Raw genomic sequence first — 18,431 nt, forward strand, 5'->3', positions numbered from 1 at the left:
GGATTCTGCCTAAGAAGACAGCCTGCAAGTGTACAATCAAATCAAATGATGAAAATGATAGCTGAGGTCATAATGAACCACCTCAGCCATAAACAACCACACAAACCATAAGTCTGTAAATTGTTTATGAAAGTGCCAGATGGTCTATTAAGGCAATGTCACTTAATACCCACGATGTTGCTTATAAATTATACCTCTCAAGATCCCATGGATGAATCTTTTCTCAAAAACCAGCACTGTTTCATCATATACAAGCAAATATTTAATAATTTTCTTCTTTTAAACTTTCCACTTTATTTGTGGTGGTATTTATATTTATTACAGAAGTAACAGATACTTTTTTCAATTGTTAACTACAGAGACTGAAAAATAAAATCTCACCCCTTGGAGTTGACTATTTTTAACAGTTTGGTTCCTATCTTTTATAGTTCTATGTTTTAATACAGATTTTTTTTTATAAAAATGCCATACGTATCAGTCTTCTGTCTTTTAATTTTCTTTAAAAATATATCAGAGAAATGTTACAGGGAAATACTTAGAGACCTCACTCATATTCTTTATTAGTTTAACATAGAAATATCAAATTTTATTCAACTATCCCCTACTGAGAGTCATTCAGGTTGTTTTCAGTATTTCGCTATCATAAATAATGTCATATTCAATATCTTGAGTTTTACCTGCCACAAAGATCCTAAAATTGTGGTGGGTCAAAGAGTAAATGTGTCTTCAGCAGCAACCTCCCCTCCCCAAAGATGGCAGAAAATCACGTTATAAGCATGCATGAGAGTAGTGTTTTCCTACATTCTTGCTAGTACTGGACATTACACTATGCTAAATGCTTTTGGAAGATGATGACAGGAGTCCAAGTCATTACTAACTTTAAAAATATATAGTATTTCTTGTTTTCTAAAATCCTTAAACTTCTCCACAGACTTGCCCACTGTCAAAAATCTGCCAGTTATCTTCAGTTAACCAATGAGCAGGGCTATAGAAATTTACTTATAAGTTCCAAACAACCAACTTATAACACATTTTCTCTTAAAAATGCTGTTTAAATAAAGATGAGATATATTTTTAATTTAAAAAACAGTAAACAAAATTATTGATGTATAATATATACTGACACTTTGTAGTTAATCTAGAATAATTAAAATATATAACATTGGATCTATTTTCTAAAAGTTTCATAAATACATACAATAGGGGTGTTCCTATTGGAAATACACTTTCCAAATCACATCCTTCCCAACCATATACTTACCTGCTGTTATCATACAAGGAACTGAGGAGACTGGGACCCTCAGAAGAAATGCATACGAGCAGGGAAGGAGTTGGGGGTAAAAGATGAGGAATGGAGTCAGGCCACCATTCATCTAAAAACCCCTATCTCCCAACTTCCTAGAAATACCAAGAGCTAACCTCCCTCTCCTTTTTTCTCTACTCTTTCCCTCTCCACAGCCCTGCCTCACACACACACCACAGGCCTATTTGAGTTGTGAGCAAACTTTCCATCCCTTCCACTGCCACTCCTACCTACCTTCTAAATGTATTAGAATTCAGGCCACATACCATCATATTCTCCTCTTCAGTCCTGATCCACAGCAGAAGGGAAGGGTATGATTCCACCCAATCCTCAGAATGCAGGCCACAGGGAAGGGGTAAAGTATGGGTGTGCTCAGTGGCCCACATACCACCTTCCTGGAGCCTGCATCTGATAGTTAACTAGGAAACAGCCAAATCTACATGCTGATCAAAAAGCTGCAGCCAAATTGTCACTGGACCTTTCAACATGGAGGAATATTTTAATTGCATATTATAATTCCAATTTATATTAAGCCCAATCTATTTCTTAGAGCCCCAGAACACTGATGAGCCTGCTGCATTACTGACCTAACACGGGACCCTAAAATATACAAACATCAGGGACACCTGGTTGGCTCAGTTCATGGAGCAGGTGACTCTTGATCTCGGGGTTGTGAGTTCGAGCCCCACACTGGATGTAGAGATTACTTAAATAAAAACTTAAAAAAAAAAACACATCAAATCCATCACTGAAAACTCAGCATTCTTCTTGCTGCATGTCTAGAATAACACGGTCATTACGACTTCTGCTATTGCCTGACTTTCTCCACTCATTTCCTTACTAATTCCCTAGCCAGCCATGGCTTTTTCATTAAGTGACTTAGATATACCCAAGGAAAGCATCCCTTCTATCTGCCAGCAAGTAAAGAAGGAGACCAAGCAATGTGGAGAACCAGAAATCAGGAGACCCCAAATTAGATCTCGCTTTACCCTTTGCTGGTCCCACTTCCCTGGACTTCAGTTTTCTCGAGTGTAAAATGAAAGGACAGAAAGTGAGCACACTCAATGTTTCTATCTTTTCCATACATCAACCATAAGCCATGTACTTCTCAAAGGCAGGCAGGTAGGAAAGTACAGTCAGGGTTAGATACAGAAGTCTCCAATAGCTCTGTTCCTTTGGGAGGTAGGGGAGAACAATGGAAGGGAAAAACAAATCTAAAAAGCATGAGCATGAGCAATCCCCCAGAATGAAGGCGCTTCAAAACTAAACATGACAATCCATGGTCCTGGGGCTGTAGCTCCATCTCAGACTCAAAAAAAGGCCAGCCAGGAACTATTTGCTCACATTCATTACTAAAGAACACTAAGTACCATGAAAGAAATCTTCCGTTCAACCAGAGATGGAGAAGGAAGCTCGAAGGAAACAACACTTTAGGCCTTTCCTCAAAATCATGTATGGTTATCATTTAAGTAAACCCAAAAGAAACACAGACCTAGACATGTAAGAACAGTGCATAGTGACAGAATGGATGACAATCTTAAAACTTCTAAAAAGAGCTCATTTGCACACATCTGAAGTCACCAAGTTTACATATCATTAATGCATGTGATGAGAATGAAAAAACTTTTAAAAATATGAATTTCTTCCAAAATTCTACGCCAATCAGTGTTACAGATAAACCTAATCCTCCAAAGCACTGCTTAATTCAGTACCATTAATAAACAATACAGTCTTGAAGACTAAGCACAAGGAAATGAAATACACATGCAATCAATGATTTTCAAACTATATCAAAAACCCTGAAGGCATTTGAAAAAGGTTTTCAGGGGTGCCTGGCCGGCTCAGTCAGTAGAGTATGCAACTCTTAATCTTGGGGTTGTGAGTTCAAGCCCCACATTGGGCTTGGTGCCTACTTTAAAAAAAAAAGTTTCAAAAAGAATCAGTAATAGTTTCTGAAAAAAATAAAAATCATGAATATGGTAATCATTTCAAAAATTAAAAATGAGACAGATGCCATAAACAATAAATGGAAAATATGTCAGAAAGTGATGTCAAGGATAAATGGACAGATCATACCAGTATAAAGTGAAACATTCACAACTCAACAAAAACATAAAAGATCACTAACTTTCTTGTATCTATCACTTAAGGATCTAACATACTTGTTGGCACACAAAAACACAGAATAAGTATTTTCTAAATGAATAAATGATGTATCAATTCATTAAAGCAAGTATTATAGGATGATAAGAAACCTTGACAATCATTTATTTTAATTTATAAACCCATCCAAATCTAGTTAGTTATCATAAGATTCAGGAATGGAAACCTGATTATTAGTCATTGCTTTCTTTATTGTTGAATTTCTAAAACTCAGAGAAATTAGAATTTTTAAGTTAGATATAAAACTCAAGAATCCACTCAATCATGAATTAGGCACTTCCTTAGAAGTAGTTCATTGTTAAGTGGCTTATATAATCTATGATTTCTTTATTATCTTGAAAACTTTTATTTCTGAAGTTTGTAATTAGGTCAAAAGATATCACTGCAATAATATTAACCAAAATCCACCAGGATACAAAACTGCTTTCATGACACTGTTTATCCCACTACATAATGGAATACACAAATCAGTCATTAAAAATGTTTTGAAATAATATTTAATGGCATTAGAAAATGCCATGATATATTAAGTGAATAAGCAGGATACAGAGCTTTACACACAGTGGCCCAAATTCTTAAATATTCTATATTAAGGAGAAAAGAGAAATGAAAAAAAAAAATAAAGAAATATGTCAGAACATTACATATTTGGATAACAGAACTACATATTATTTTTATTCATATTTTGTATATTTCCTTATTTTCAAAAAATGTTAGCGAGTTTGTATCAGATTTTTCTTCTCACATTCCCCCAAGTACTTACACAGTTCTTCCTTTTCCATTGAGTAATACAGAAATTACACCCTTTAGTGAATAGGACAGTTTTTCCGCCTAAATGTTAAACCCTGTAATTTTAAGAGTTGCTTCTGTTAACGATGGAAATAAAGGATAACAGAATTTTTCCCTCAAGTAACTAAATCCTCAACAGTCAGGAATAGAATTTATCACTAAAATTGATGGATTATGGATAGACCAAAACCATGTTAAAAATAAAAGCTTATGGATTATGGAGAGCCCAAATCTACATTACATAAAAAGTAAACCAGGGTGCCTGGGTGGCTCAGTCTGTTAAACATACAACTTCAGCTCAAGTCATCATCCCATGGTTCAAACCCCACATCAGGCTCCATGATAACAGTGCAGAGTCCGCTTGGGATTCTCTGTCTGTCTGTCTCTCTCTCTCTCTCTGCCCATCCCCCACTCACACTTTCTTTCTCTTTCAAAATAAATAAACTTAAAAAAAAAAAAAAAAGAAGTAAACCATACTTCTCTCCTTCCTAAACATGGACATGTCCAATCCAAACACATATTCAATGGCTATTCACTCAAACAAAGAATATTCACCTCTTATCAGATACATTACTCATAATCTATATTATTAATAATTACTTTGTATATAAAGATGGGCCATAATTGTCTATAGTAGAGTGCTCTTCCTGACCAGCTATCAGAGAATCAAGATTCTAGTCTCCAGTCAGCCACTGAATCAATGCAATCATAGGAACCTGTTTTCCTTGGCTATAAAATAAGGGCACTGGCTTTTATGTTACTTGTCTGAGAGAATTGTTATATGAATATTATATCAAACACATAAAGATATGACAAACACATAAGGTACTATAGTTATTATGATCATCAGCCTAATTCATAGTTTCCTAAACCATGTTAAGAGTATCTCATTCAACCTTTACATTTGCTGAGCCACACCTTAGAATTATTTCTCACTACTAAGTCCTTAGATTTGATAATATGTGTGATATTAGTAGAGTCCTTAAAAATAGAAGATAAAATTTTTGACTTAACACTGATACCTAAAAATGAAATGTGTGGTTTAAAGTATTGATTAAACAGGGGCACCTGAGTGGCTCAGTCGGATGACCGTCTGACTTCAGCTCAGGTCATGATATCACGGTTCAGGGGTTCAAGCCCCGCATCAGGTTCTGTGCTGCTTGCTCAGAACCTAGAGGCTGCTTCCGATTCTGTGTCTCCTTCTCTCTCTGCCCTCCCCTGCTCATGCTCTGTCTCACTCTGTCTCTCAAAAATAAATAAATGTAAAAAAAAAAATTTTTAAGTATTGATTGAATCATTCTGATAATGTTTTCCTACAATTGCAGAGTGAATGAAATACCAGGTCACACTGCCCAGATGAAATGGTAAGGTGGAGAAAGCCCTGTGCTGATGCCATCCACCCCTCACAAACAACACCAAGTCTCCTCCCCTTACTGAAATTCTGCTTTCCTCAAATAGCCAACTCGGCTAGTAAAACCCTGGAATGTTCACATTACTCCTCTTTTGTGGCACTCACTTATAATGCATAGAGCTGGTCCACCTTCCTCACCAAAACTGTGTCTTTGGGAGGCTACAGTCCTGTAGTCCTATGTTCCTCTTCCTTCTGCAGACCCTAGTTCCTCTATACATTTTTAAAGCATATGATCAACAAATATTTAGAATTAAACCACATATTCCAGCCATGCCTGGGTGGCTCAGTCGGTTAAGCATCCAACTCTTGATTTCGGCTCAGGTCTTGATCTCACTGTTTGTGAGTTCGAGCCCCACATTGGTCTCTGCGCTGACTCCATGGAGTCTGCTTGGGATTCTCTCCCTCTTCCTCTCTCTCCGTGCCTCCCCTGCTCTGTCTCTCTGTCTGTCTCTCTCAAAATAAATAAATAAATAAACAAAGAAACAAACAAACTTTGGTCAGGGGGGTGGGGAAGATCATAAAATGAACCACCAAATATTTCTTTTATCATTCACCTCTTTCCCCTAGCAAAGGTAGTCGATGGTGTTCCAGCATTCATCAATGTTCACAGCCTGTGGCTCTTCTAAAATACGCTGAAAGAAAAATCAGGTAATCTTGTTCTACCTCTTAACTCACATGATTTTAAAACTCAAACATGATCACTGAGTTAAAGGCACTGTCTTCAGTTTAAGGGACAAGAGTAAAACTATGTGTTCTTAGATATTACATACATATAGCTTTACACCCAGGCTATAATCAAATCGCCACAACAAAAACTTGCTAAACAACTAAAGCTAACAATTATCTATGTAACCCTACTTCTGATCACATTTTAAATAAGTAATCCAATATCCTAAGAGCTGAACTTTCATATGTTTTGCAGGACATGGACTACTAACTGCAGTTTATCCTTAAAATAGAACAGTTCAACTAATTTTAGACTCAAGTGCTATAAAGCATCATAGCTGCCAACTGGATACCTGAATCATAGCAGCAGCATATGCAGATAACTGAGCAAACTGTCAGATAGCTGAACTCTGAGACACCACATGCAATCCTCTGAAGTAGCTACAATATTTAATGCATGTACCCAAAACAAAATGGTAGTTAAAAACAACATGACCTTATGAAAGGAAATAATCAGGGCCTTACTTATTTAAATAATATCTATAATATGCAATGGTTTATAAGTGTCAAAAGGAGGCAACTGTATAAAAAGTCATTAGCCATTTGCAAAACACGTATCTACTAAAAGACCATTATATAAAACATACAAAGAATTCTTAAAACTCAACAATAAGACAAACAATCCAATTAAAAAGTGGGCAAAAGGCCCGAATAGACACCACACCAAAACATTAAAGATGGCAAATAACCATATGAAAAGATGTTCCACATCATATGTCATTAGGGAACTGCAAATTAAAACAATTCAAAACCATTTCACACCTTTTAGAATGATTAAAATCCAAAACACTGACAACACCAAATGCTGGCGAGGATGCGGCGCAACAGGAACACTCATTCATTGCTGGTGGAAATGCAAAAGGCTACAGCCACTTTGGAAGACCGTTTAGCAGTTTATTACAAGATAACAAAGCCTTACCATACGATCCAATAGCTGTACTCCTAGGAATTTACCCAAATGAGTTGGAAACTTCTGTCCATATAAAACCCGGCTCACAAATGTTTATAGCAGTTTTATTCATAACTGACAAAAGCTGAAAGCAAGAAAGATGTCCTCAATAGATGAGTGGATAAACTGCGGTACATCCAAATAATGGAATATTAGTCAGCAATAAAAAGAAATGAGCTATTAAGCCATGAAGGGACATGGAGGAACCTTAACTGCCTATTACCAAGTGAAAGAATCCACTGTGAAAAGGCTACAAACTACATGATTCCAACTAGAGAACTTCTAGAAAAGGCAAACTATGAAGACTAAAAAGATCAGTAGCTGCCAGAGATTCAGGGATGAAGGAGGATGAATAGGTAGAATGCAGAGTATTTGGGGGCAGTGAAACAATTCTGTATGATACTGTAATGGTAGACACATGATACATGCATTAGTGAACCCTAATCTAAACTATGGATCTTAATAATAATACATCAATTATAACAAAAGTACCACACCAATGCAAGATATCAAAAGGGGAAACAGTAAGGGGCAAGGAAGGAGTATATGGGAACTCTCTGTACTTTCTGCCCAATTTTTCTATGAATTAAAAGTACTTTCAAAGTAGTCTATTCACTCAAAATAAAATAAAATAAAATAAAAGCTACTGGCCTAGGAGGAGCCAGAGGACTTGAGTCATCTATGTAATCTCTGCTGCTCAGAATACTTCATATGTACTACTTTATCCCACCTTCACTGAGCCAGTGAGGTAGACTTGATGCATCAGACCTCACCAGGTTAATAAAGGTAGGACAAAATAAGCCACCAAGTAGTAGTATTCCATGTCAAGAATCAAGAATGCATACAGTCACACTGGCATGGCCAGCATGGAGAACTGTAACACTGCAAATAAGGGCATGTTTTAATTCACTGAGACAATAGTATCTTTGTAAAATGTCTTTAATACCAGGATTCACTGGGAAATATTTTCACCCACTAGAGAAAAATCAAGACTTTGTCAATTCGCTTTGACGATTCTTTCCAGGAAACATTTCAGGCATGTATCAAAGCAGCCACATTCATTGGTGACATTTACAAAACTTAATTCTTCTCAAAATCTCAACCTAAATATACACTGAAAATGCTCATCTTAAAATTTTATTTTCCTTTCATGGATATCTAATAATTAGAATTTATAATCCAGCTAAGATATATAACAGTTCAATCTCCAAAGTCTATTTAACACTTGAATTGAAATAAATCTCTATCAATTTTTAAGCTATTAATTTTAATGTCATGCATCCATTTAACACATCCCAAGCAGTTGTAGTATTAATCAAAATCACAATCCTAATAAAAATTTTTTCATAAAAACAACTTCTGCAACATTTACCAATGGAATGAAACTCAAAATATATAGTATGTCAAATATACACTTTATGTTCAAATGCCATGGCCACCATTTACAGCAATGTGATCTTAGGAAAATTAACTTCTCTAAGCCTCAATTTCCATATGGGCAAAATGGCAGTAGTTGCAGCGAAGATGAAAGAGTTATGAGAATTAGAAATTATACATATATAATTCATTTGCAATACCCAGCACTGTCTGGCATATAAGTAGGTAAGCATATAAATGGTAGCTATTGTTTTTACTATTTTCAGTTAGAAATTAAAAGCTTCACCCATAAATTAAAGGATGGCTCAGAACTTACAAGATCACGTAACTACTGCACTTCTTATATACCAAACAAAACTGACTACAAATCTGAAGTTTACATAGGAGGGAAAAAAAAGACTTTTTGAAATAAAACCAAACACTACAAATTACTGAAATATATTGAAAGATTTGTTTTTAATAACTTACAGTTATTTCTACAAAGGATCTTAAAGCACTAATTTTATTTGCTTAAAGAAAACAAATTCACTGCTCTAAGATACTACAAATCCTGCTCAGAGTATTCCAACAAGATTGATAAGCCATTACTTCAGGAGCCCTATATTAAATGGAACATTCCAGTTTTCTAGGTCACACTACTTGCTGTATTCCCAAAGTCAAGCAAAACAGCATTCATACCATTTCATTACCAAAGAAGGTCTAATAATCATTTATATTAAAAATTTGTTTTGGGTCACCTGGGTGACTCAGTCGATTAAGCATCCAACTTCAGCTCAGGTCAGGATCTCACAGTTTCATGAGTTAGAGCCCCTGCATCGGGCTCTCTGCTCTCAGTGCAGAACTCGCTTTCAGGCCCTCTGTCTCCCTCTCTGACCCTCCCTTGCAGTCTCACTCTCTCTCAAAAACAAACGAACATTTTTTTTTAATTGTTTCAGGGGCACCCAGGTGGCTCAGTTGGTTAAGCAACCAATTCTTGATTTCAGCTCAGGTCATGATCCCAGGGTCATGGGATCGAGCCCTGCATGGTGCTTTATACTGTCCACACATGGACCCTGCTTGGGATATTCTCTCTCTCTCTCTCTCTCTCTCTTTCTCCCTCTGCCCCTCCGCCGCTCACTCACACTCTTCTCTCTCAAGATAAATAAACTTTAAAAAAAAAATTGTTTCAAAAAGATACTTTCTAATTAACACACTACACATTTTTTTTACAAAAATTAAAAAGAAAACGCTCCAGGCTTCTTCAAATGTAACTTCAACAATGAAAGTTGCTGCACCCCTTCCCAGTCCCATACACAGAACCAACCAGTCAGCCATCCTGTCAACTTCTATAATTTCTCTTGAATCAGCCTTCCATTCCAACCACCATAATTATACAGCGGCCTGTCTCCCTACTGTAACCAAAGTTATCTCTCTAAAAGCTATTCTCACTGGTAGCATTCTACTGAAGATCATTAGGGTTCCCTTCCCTACCTACAGAATAAAGCCCAAACCTGAGCCTCAGTGAGGCATTCAACACCCTTTCGATCTGCCCCAACATAACCCTCCATATTCACCCACTTCCATTTTCCTACAACCTCTACACACTTGCATCTCAAAAACTTATTGTGCACTTTAGCCAAATGCTCAAAATGGATTCTATGGTTATAGTAATGAAATGGAATGGTCACACTAGTCTTTCCTCTTGGAGCTTTCCTCCCTGGTACCTTCACCTCACAGAGTAAAATCCCTTTCGACCATAAGTACAACATCCAACGCAAGCAGAATTATTTGCTTCCTCTTCTGAAAGAGATAATAGTAGGTTGAAAAATAACAGCAAATAAAATCGCATTAAAGAAATAAACTAACAAATGGGGCACCTGGATGGCTCAGTCAGTTAAGCATCCGACTTCAGTTCAGATCGTGAGTTCGAGCCCCATGTCAGGCTCTGCGCTGACAGCTCAGAGCCTGGAGCCTGCTTCAGATTCTGTGTCTCTACCCCTCCCCCCACTCACACTCTGTCTCTCAAAAGTGAACGTTTAAAAAAATTTTTTTAATAAAAAAAGAAATAAACCAAAAAATAAATAAATCCTTATTTGATCTGTTATAGAAATAATGATGTATTTCAGCAGATAGCTGCCTGAAATTCCTTTTTGTAAGTAGCATGTGATTTCCTAGTTTACTAAGAGCTGAGAAATGGACACAAAAGCCTTTCTTTTCAAAAGAAAAGTCCCATGTAACAGAAGCACCCAAGTTTCTTTTTAATTAATAAGAAATACTAAATATTCTAAACTACAAATCCTCTCACTCAATTCGTTCATAAGACAAACGGTCAGATAATCTTACACATTTTTATACTCAGTTGTAGAGCTAAAACAGAAAGAAACACCCAACAGCCTCGATACTCTCCATCTTTCTGTCACCTCTATAGCTTCGGATGTTTTTACAATCTTCAATTTCGTGAAGACACTTTGGTCAAACAGTCCAGCTCTCCAGAGCCAGGCTCCTGGGCACACATGACCCAAACGCAGAAACACTGAAGTTTCTTTGCCTGGCTACAGATTAACTGTAAGACAATAAATTGTTCCCACTGCCTCTCCTTACATGTCATTTATTACCTAAAACATCACCACTGAGCCAGATAAAAGCATCTCCACATTGCTCAAATAAAAAAACTTTCAAAAGCATAAAGCTTTTTTAAAAGTCCCTGGGTAAATAAATGTTGAGAAATCTACAAAAGTCTAAGTCAAAACAAAAGAAACCAAAGGAGCATCAGTCTGATATTTTGGGATCAATGTTAAATTCACTAACAATATCTAATAACTGCTTACATTCCTAGACTGATAGTGTTCCTTATGGTAGGAGGCAATGAAGAAATTATTTGGCCAATTTGAAATTACTTTCAAATCCATTTTGTAACATTATAAAACATTCAACTATGTCATTTTGAAAATCCTCAAAGATTTCAGCAGAGCTCTCAGATATTCTCTTAAATTTTAGCAAAGTCAAATATATTGTGTTATGGTCGTTAACATGTGCCTAAACTTTAAGTTTTGAATTTCAGGGCAGATACTTTACCCTCTGTGTGCCAGACACTGCTGGTTGCAAACTCTATAATCCATTTTTACTTATCCTTTAAACCAACACAAGTTCAACTGTGTTCAAGCGGGTACTTTCCTAGTCTGCTATGCAGATAGCAGTGACCATTTTAATAGTTCCTGTGAAGGAGATACTAGTGAAAGTTGCTAAGTGGGCTTCTAAAAAAACTCTTTAAAAGGAGGCCAACTCAACTAGTTTGCGCCTTTTGTCCTTTGTCCTTGCACTTCTTCCTCCATGTGGAAGTAAGACACAAGGGATAGAAAAGGAGCAGCCATCTTGTGATGACAGAATGACCACATGATACACAAGTGGCTAAGCAGCAATACAGAAGTCCAGGTCCTGTTGGCAAATCCAGGTATCCTTCAACCCTGGTCTGCCTACCTGCCTACCATGACCTCTCAGTACCTGATACAAAGAAACACTATCATCTGTTTTCTGTTACAAACAATCAAATACAATCCTAACACTTACTACCAGATTAAGCCTATTTCATTCGTTAAAGGAAAAGAAAAAACCAAGACTAATACTGTTGTAACTAGCTACAATATAATACTATCATGATGCAGCACAGCTGAAGTTCACTATTACACAACTATTACATTAACCTGTGAGCAGAGCATGAGCAGGTGAAATGTGAAATCAAGTTTTTGCAGCATCCTGGAATCCAAGTGAAAACCACTGAGCAAGATCATCAAAGACTACACAATATGAAGGGCAGGAAAGTTCCTGGAAACCTTTACACTCCAACTTTCAAATCAGATGGCACCAGAGTAGTTTACACAGCAAAAGGACAGGATTTTTGCCAACCACACATCTATGCAGGCCATAAAACTGAACTTGAAATGAAAACTACAGGTGCAGTGATTCTCAGTCACCAAGCACATAAGCAGAATTACATAGCCCTGAGAGAAGGGACTGAAGCAATTACTCAAAGTTTTCACGAAAAACAAAATTTTTTTCCTTTTTTTCCTAAGTAATCAAAGACGATTTTTACAAGTAACAAATCTGGCATGCAGTTTTCAAAGAGAATGATAGTGAAACATTTTTTTACAGTTGTGTGGGGATAATTGATTAATTTCCAGATCAATGGGAAGACATTCATTTGGCTGCACCAAAATAAACTACCTTCTTTTTAAGTCTAAACTGTATAAAATAAGATTTGCTGGGTTCATATTAATGATGTCATTTTTCACATTTAACATCCTTTTCAAAAAGTAACAACACTGAGAAAGTTAAAGCTTCCAATGACAGAGCTACCTAGCAGAATTTCACGGATTAAAGTGACAGCTAATTAGTATTAATAATATAAAAACATATAATTAAGTATAATAGTATACAGGTTAGTTTCCTTACACTGACCAGAAAAAAAAACCAAGAGGGATTATTCTGTCCTTTTATGCTAAGCTACTCAACATGTTTTGTATTACATGGTAAATACAGTAGATAAGCTAATAAATATTAAAGAAAGCCACTGACATGGGCAATTTCTAGCATAAACAATAAGTAAATATTTTTTATTTGTAAATAAATGCCTTTACTCCCCCTGACTGCGCTGTTAGCTGAAGTAATGTGATGTTTTTTTAATTGGATACCCTGAATATTCTGACTGTATGTTTTATAAGAGGACTACAATATGAATCAGAGCACTGCACTCCTCTCTGCAGCAAATAGCTCTGTGTTATTCTAATTCAGCAAACAGTTGCCTATTTTTACTCAGAAGTAACGGACCAAAGCAAGACACTAGAATAGGCCACACCGTAAGTAATTAGGGCTCACTCACTTGCCACTACTGGGTTTTCTACAAAGGACTAGGTTGGAAGTCCTTGCAAGGCCATCTGAGGACTAAGCCTGACAAAACTCTCAGCTCCTAAACCCAGTACTCATAATTGCTGACAGTATAGATTATTACAACTCTACGTTTCTGACAACAGACAAATTTTGAATTTGTTCCAGCTGACTCCACCACTTACCCTATTCAACAGCTGGGGCATATGATAACTTGGCAACCTGATAATACACTAGCTGAATGCAAACTCATTCTGTAACCAAGGAACTTTGTCAGAAATAAAAGTCAAAATAACCTCTCTTAAGTTCAAATGGGAATGCGAGATGTTTGAACAATGCATGATTTCAGAAAATGAGCAACCGTACTTTGAAAGTTTAGTGAACTGACACTCCCTATTCAAAGCCTACAATTCTTTCCTGATTAGATCAGCCCCCACAGCAAGTCATTGGGATCATAAGCACTATAGTGAAGTCATCGTATTGGATACTGATGGGAAATCATAACTGGCTTCAAAACACATTGGGAAACAATGAGTTTTCCAGGTCTCCAGTCCTTCATATGATACACTAACCAATACTCTTACTTTCCTTTACAAAACTAAATGAAACATAGGACATCTATAAAGCCAAGTACAAATTGATGACCTAAGCATTTTAAAACCACAAAGAAAATGAAGGAAACAATCCTCACTTTTTTCTGTGAAATTTTGGATGTGTTTGAAAAAGTGTATGCCTAAGTGCAATACTGATCATTAGGTCATAATTAAAATGAAGTGTCATGAAAACTGCAATGGCCTTCAGATCTTTAATTTTCTTTTATTTCCAAAGGCAAATAGAAACAAGCTTTTCAATAATGTCTGCTTCTGCAAGACAAGTCTAATCAGCATTTCAGTTACTGTTTTCAAAGTCACCTGAAAACAGCCACGTATCACTGAGGCAAAACTCGATGAGACAAAAATTCATATGGCTATAATTTTTTTCGAAAGTATAAAATGTATATGCTTTAGAACTTTCCAACTTTTTTCTTTGGGATTTTAAAGAGCACAGGTGTGTGTCTTCAATAAGGTTTACTAGTCTATATTGCAATGTTTCTCATTTTTAACGTTCTGGAGACAACTGATTAAGAAAGACATAAACATGAGAATATTACACACGTACACAGACATAAATGCTACCAATGTGCTTTCGCCTAAAATACCACTGCATTTGCTCAGTGGCAGTATTATACACAATAGAGTCTTGGCACAAAGGAATTCTGATTGTGCTGTTTACAAAATTCTACGTGGATTAAAAGAATGTCAATAATAAAACACATTCTAGAAAGAGATAAAACATATTACTGGGTGGGTTTTGAGATTTTTGGAGATTTGGAATTTAATTATTTAATTCAGTATTTTATATTTCTACTTTCTACTAATAGAAAACTATTAATGCGGGCCATTTTTAACCATATAATGCCCATTCAAATTACCGAAATTGAGCCCAAAGCCAATATTCGAAAGATCTAAAGCCATTTGAATCCAAGATATGAATCAGACCACTATTCACTATTAATATATTAAGACTCTGTGAGCTAGCCTTGGGTGTGCAGTGTTTCAGTCTCCTTACTGTGTCTCTGTACGCACTGAAAAATGATTTCCAGAGACAAAAAGACCCTTTAAGAGGAGATGGTGCACTTTAAGATGGAAGTAAACAATACTAAAATATGAAAAATTTATCAGGTTGGCACAGAATTTCCCCAACATAAAGTATAGGCAAAAAAAAAATCTCAAAATATATTGCTTTATATTTAAATTTACAAGAGTCGCTGACTTAAGTCTTTCATCCATCACAATCAAATAATTTTTATGACACATAAGAACAGGTATATAGTCACAAACCATAAACTTTTTTCAAATAAAATCGTTCTAAGAAAAATGATTTGGTGATGCACTCAATGGTGAAACAGCCCATCTATTTAAGAACCCCAGAACCTTTTGTATAGGGTTAACCAATACCCCATGCAAAGCAAGAGCAGCAATGCCTTAGTAATTCTATGGAGAATTAATCAGTACCCACCCTCCCAGGAAGAATTATGATTATGCATAGTACTTAACAGCTTTTACAAGGGAAAGAAAAATGCAATGTGCTCAGAACCCAAACCCCTTCCCCCACGCCACAGCCTATCAAAGGGCGTCTCCAGACCATCGCCCACCCCACCACCCTTCTGTGAGTCAGGGTTACTGAATCCCTTCCAAAAAGACCTGGTCTGTTCCCAAGACTGGTCCAGACACCTGTTTACCTATGCCCAAGCCGTAGTGGCTCTGGTTAAGCAAAGATAACGGTTACCCGGCTGGTGCGTGCCAAGCCCCGCAGCCCAAGCACCGGGCACCACATACCTTTGTACCTCTCCAGGACATCCTCATAGGCCTGGAGGTACTCCTGCTCCTCCACGTACAGGTAAGCAGCTGGCGAGAGGTACCCCGCCATGCCGAAGTTTATCTAAGCGATGGCTGGCCAATTCCCCTTTCCCCCTCCTAACCCCGGGAGTCAGCAAGACGCTGCCTAGGGAACTGGAAAAGCGGAAGGAGCGGCACGCTGGTGGAGAGCACTGAAGCCGGAGACGCAGAGCCCGGGGCGCGAGGGGGTGGTGGGCGCCGGAGCCGGCAGAGGAAACGCCCAGGCCCCCTGGCGGGCTGCGGGTGCCAAGCCGCCGCTCCGGGGAGCCAGAGTCCCTCTCAGGTTTCAGCAGCAGCAAATCTCGGCAAGCCCGGGGGCGGCGACAAGCAGCGCCACACCACGCGGAGGAGCCTGGAGCACGGTGGGGACAGGCGAAGGGCGGCAGGCGCCGGGACCCTCTTCGGCCAACGCGGTCGCCACCCTGGCCCTGCGATGGGTGCCTGCTCCGGGCCGGGCCGAGGCCGCGGCGGCGGTGCGAGAGGACTGGCGCGCTGCCTCCGCCCGGGATGCTGCGCGGCGCATCTGCGGCATTTCCTGGCCGCCGCGCCGCAGACACTCGCCCGCGCCCCCGGAGAAAGGGAGGGGGGAGGGCGGAGGGCGGAAGGGAGGGGGCAAGCGCGGCGGTCAGCGCCCGGGCTGGCTAGGCTCCGACCCCGGCGCGGCTCGGCCCCTCCCTGCCAGGCAGCGCCGGGCGCCCCGTGGCCCCCTCCCCGGCCCGCCCACCTAGGTCGGTCTTGCTGCCAAGCACGCCCACCCCCGGACACTGGCCGGCCAGCCCGGATCCCCAAGGGTGAGGTTTCTATTTGGGACCCACAACAGGTGCCTGGGAAACAAAGCCGCAGATCGCGGTCACTGACGAGCGCAGGATACCCCCCCACCCACCCCCTCTGCCCCTCGCTGAGCAGTCTGCAGTTCTCCCCGGGGAAGGGGTGACGCGGAGGAGAGTGGAAAATACACTTCAACCCAGCTTATGGCATAGAGGGACTCAGGTCACTCAGTGGTAGCAGCACGGGACGGGGCCGGGCGGGGGGGGGGGGGGTCCCTGCTCTGGGCACATCTCGGGGGCGGGGCGGCGCGGCCTCTGCAGGTGGCCCTGCGCGTCAGGGCCTGACAGCCTGGAAGCTACTGCGCTTGCGCAGCCGGCGGACCAGCCCTCGGTCCCTCCCTTCCGCCCCCCAGAGCCTGTCGGCGCATCTGCCGCTGGGCTCCTAGGAAGCGGCCACAGCCAGGTCAGTTCACAACGCCCCCAGGCTACTGTGTCCCCTCCCTTCTTCTCGCTACCCTTTATTCATTCCACACAGTACTGGTATCCACTGAATTTGAGTAAAATGGATACAATTCTCTTAACTTTGGCATGTCATATACTAAAGTGGTGAGTTTTAAGGGTCCATTGGTGGAACCAGTGGGTACTCAGATCATGTAAATGGATGTGTTTAAGAGTACTGATTGAAGTCAGGCTGCCTTGGATGGCATCCTGCCTCCTTTCTGTGTGACGCGGCCAAGTTCCTTATCCTCTCAGAACTTCTCCATCAGTAAAATGGGGGGATAATAGTGCCTACCCTATAAAGTTGTGGCTTTATACGTGTTAGCTACTATTAATAGATAAATCAACTCATTGTTGACCATCTGACTTATGACAGCTTCACCTTTGCCCACATCTTCCTTCCCTATTTCTTCCCTTCATATGTACTGACCTTTTGTCCTTGATATTTTTTTCCTTTCCCTTTCAGTGTTGCGAATCTGCAACATTTTCCATTAACTCTTAGATGGGAATGAGTACTAATTGAAAAACTATATGCTCTCGAAAAAGACTTATTTGAGTTATAACTGGAAATCTTTACTTCTCCTGAGCAACTGGCCTACTTTTGTTATTCCAAACAAAGCAAAACCGTATCTCGCCTTTCTACCCTGACCACTGGCTTATAATCTGAGTTTGAGCCCATGTCCCACCAAGCACTTAGGATCACTAGTTTTCTTGCAACTTGGTATGCGTTTATGTACACATTAGTGCATGAAGCAATACACATGCGTTATTTGTGACACCTTCTTAAAATGAAAGAGTTAGCAATTAGATCCCTGAGACTCATTCCATTTATAGACCATACAGGTACACAGATCTCTCAAAACTGTTTTGTGTCCTTCGCAATGAGTAGGGTCATTGAGGGTACAGTCTGAGTCTTCATCAAAGACTGAAACCCAGTAGCACTCCGTTTTGTGAATATAATCAGTGCTCTCTTAATTGATTTTAACTCTCTGTTTAAGGAACCAGTCAAAATGAACAGCAGCAGCATTTGGGCTTTTCTGTAAAAACAGCCTTTGCCCCATGCATGCTTGGAATGGTAATATTGGGTCAACCTGCTAATAATAATAGTCTATTCCATATGGAAGCAGCAGTTAAGCACAGCAGTTAAGAG

At 39.2% G+C, this 18,431-nt stretch overlaps 1 protein-coding gene across 4 annotated transcripts in view; it reads right to left on the reverse strand.

Moving 5' to 3' along the window:
- Positions 1–18,431, reverse strand: part of DST (dystonin) — a 490,237-nt gene that overhangs the window by 344,645 nt on the left and 127,161 nt on the right. For 2 of the 4 annotated variants that reach the window (XM_042939090.1, XM_042939089.1), the window contains exon 1: positions 15,957–16,058. The exons of the other annotated variants lie outside the window; for them this stretch is intronic. In XM_042939090.1, the coding sequence (XP_042795024.1) occupies positions 15,957–16,047 (91 nt within the window). In that variant the 5' untranslated portion in view covers positions 16,048–16,058. Of the gene's footprint in view, positions 1–15,956; positions 16,059–18,431 lie in introns of those variants that run through there. 4 annotated transcript variants of the gene reach the window in all.

This window comes from Panthera leo, chromosome B2 (assembly GCF_018350215.1).
Source record: "Panthera leo isolate Ple1 chromosome B2, P.leo_Ple1_pat1.1, whole genome shotgun sequence".
Classification (NCBI taxonomy): Eukaryota; Metazoa; Chordata; class Mammalia; order Carnivora; family Felidae; genus Panthera; species Panthera leo.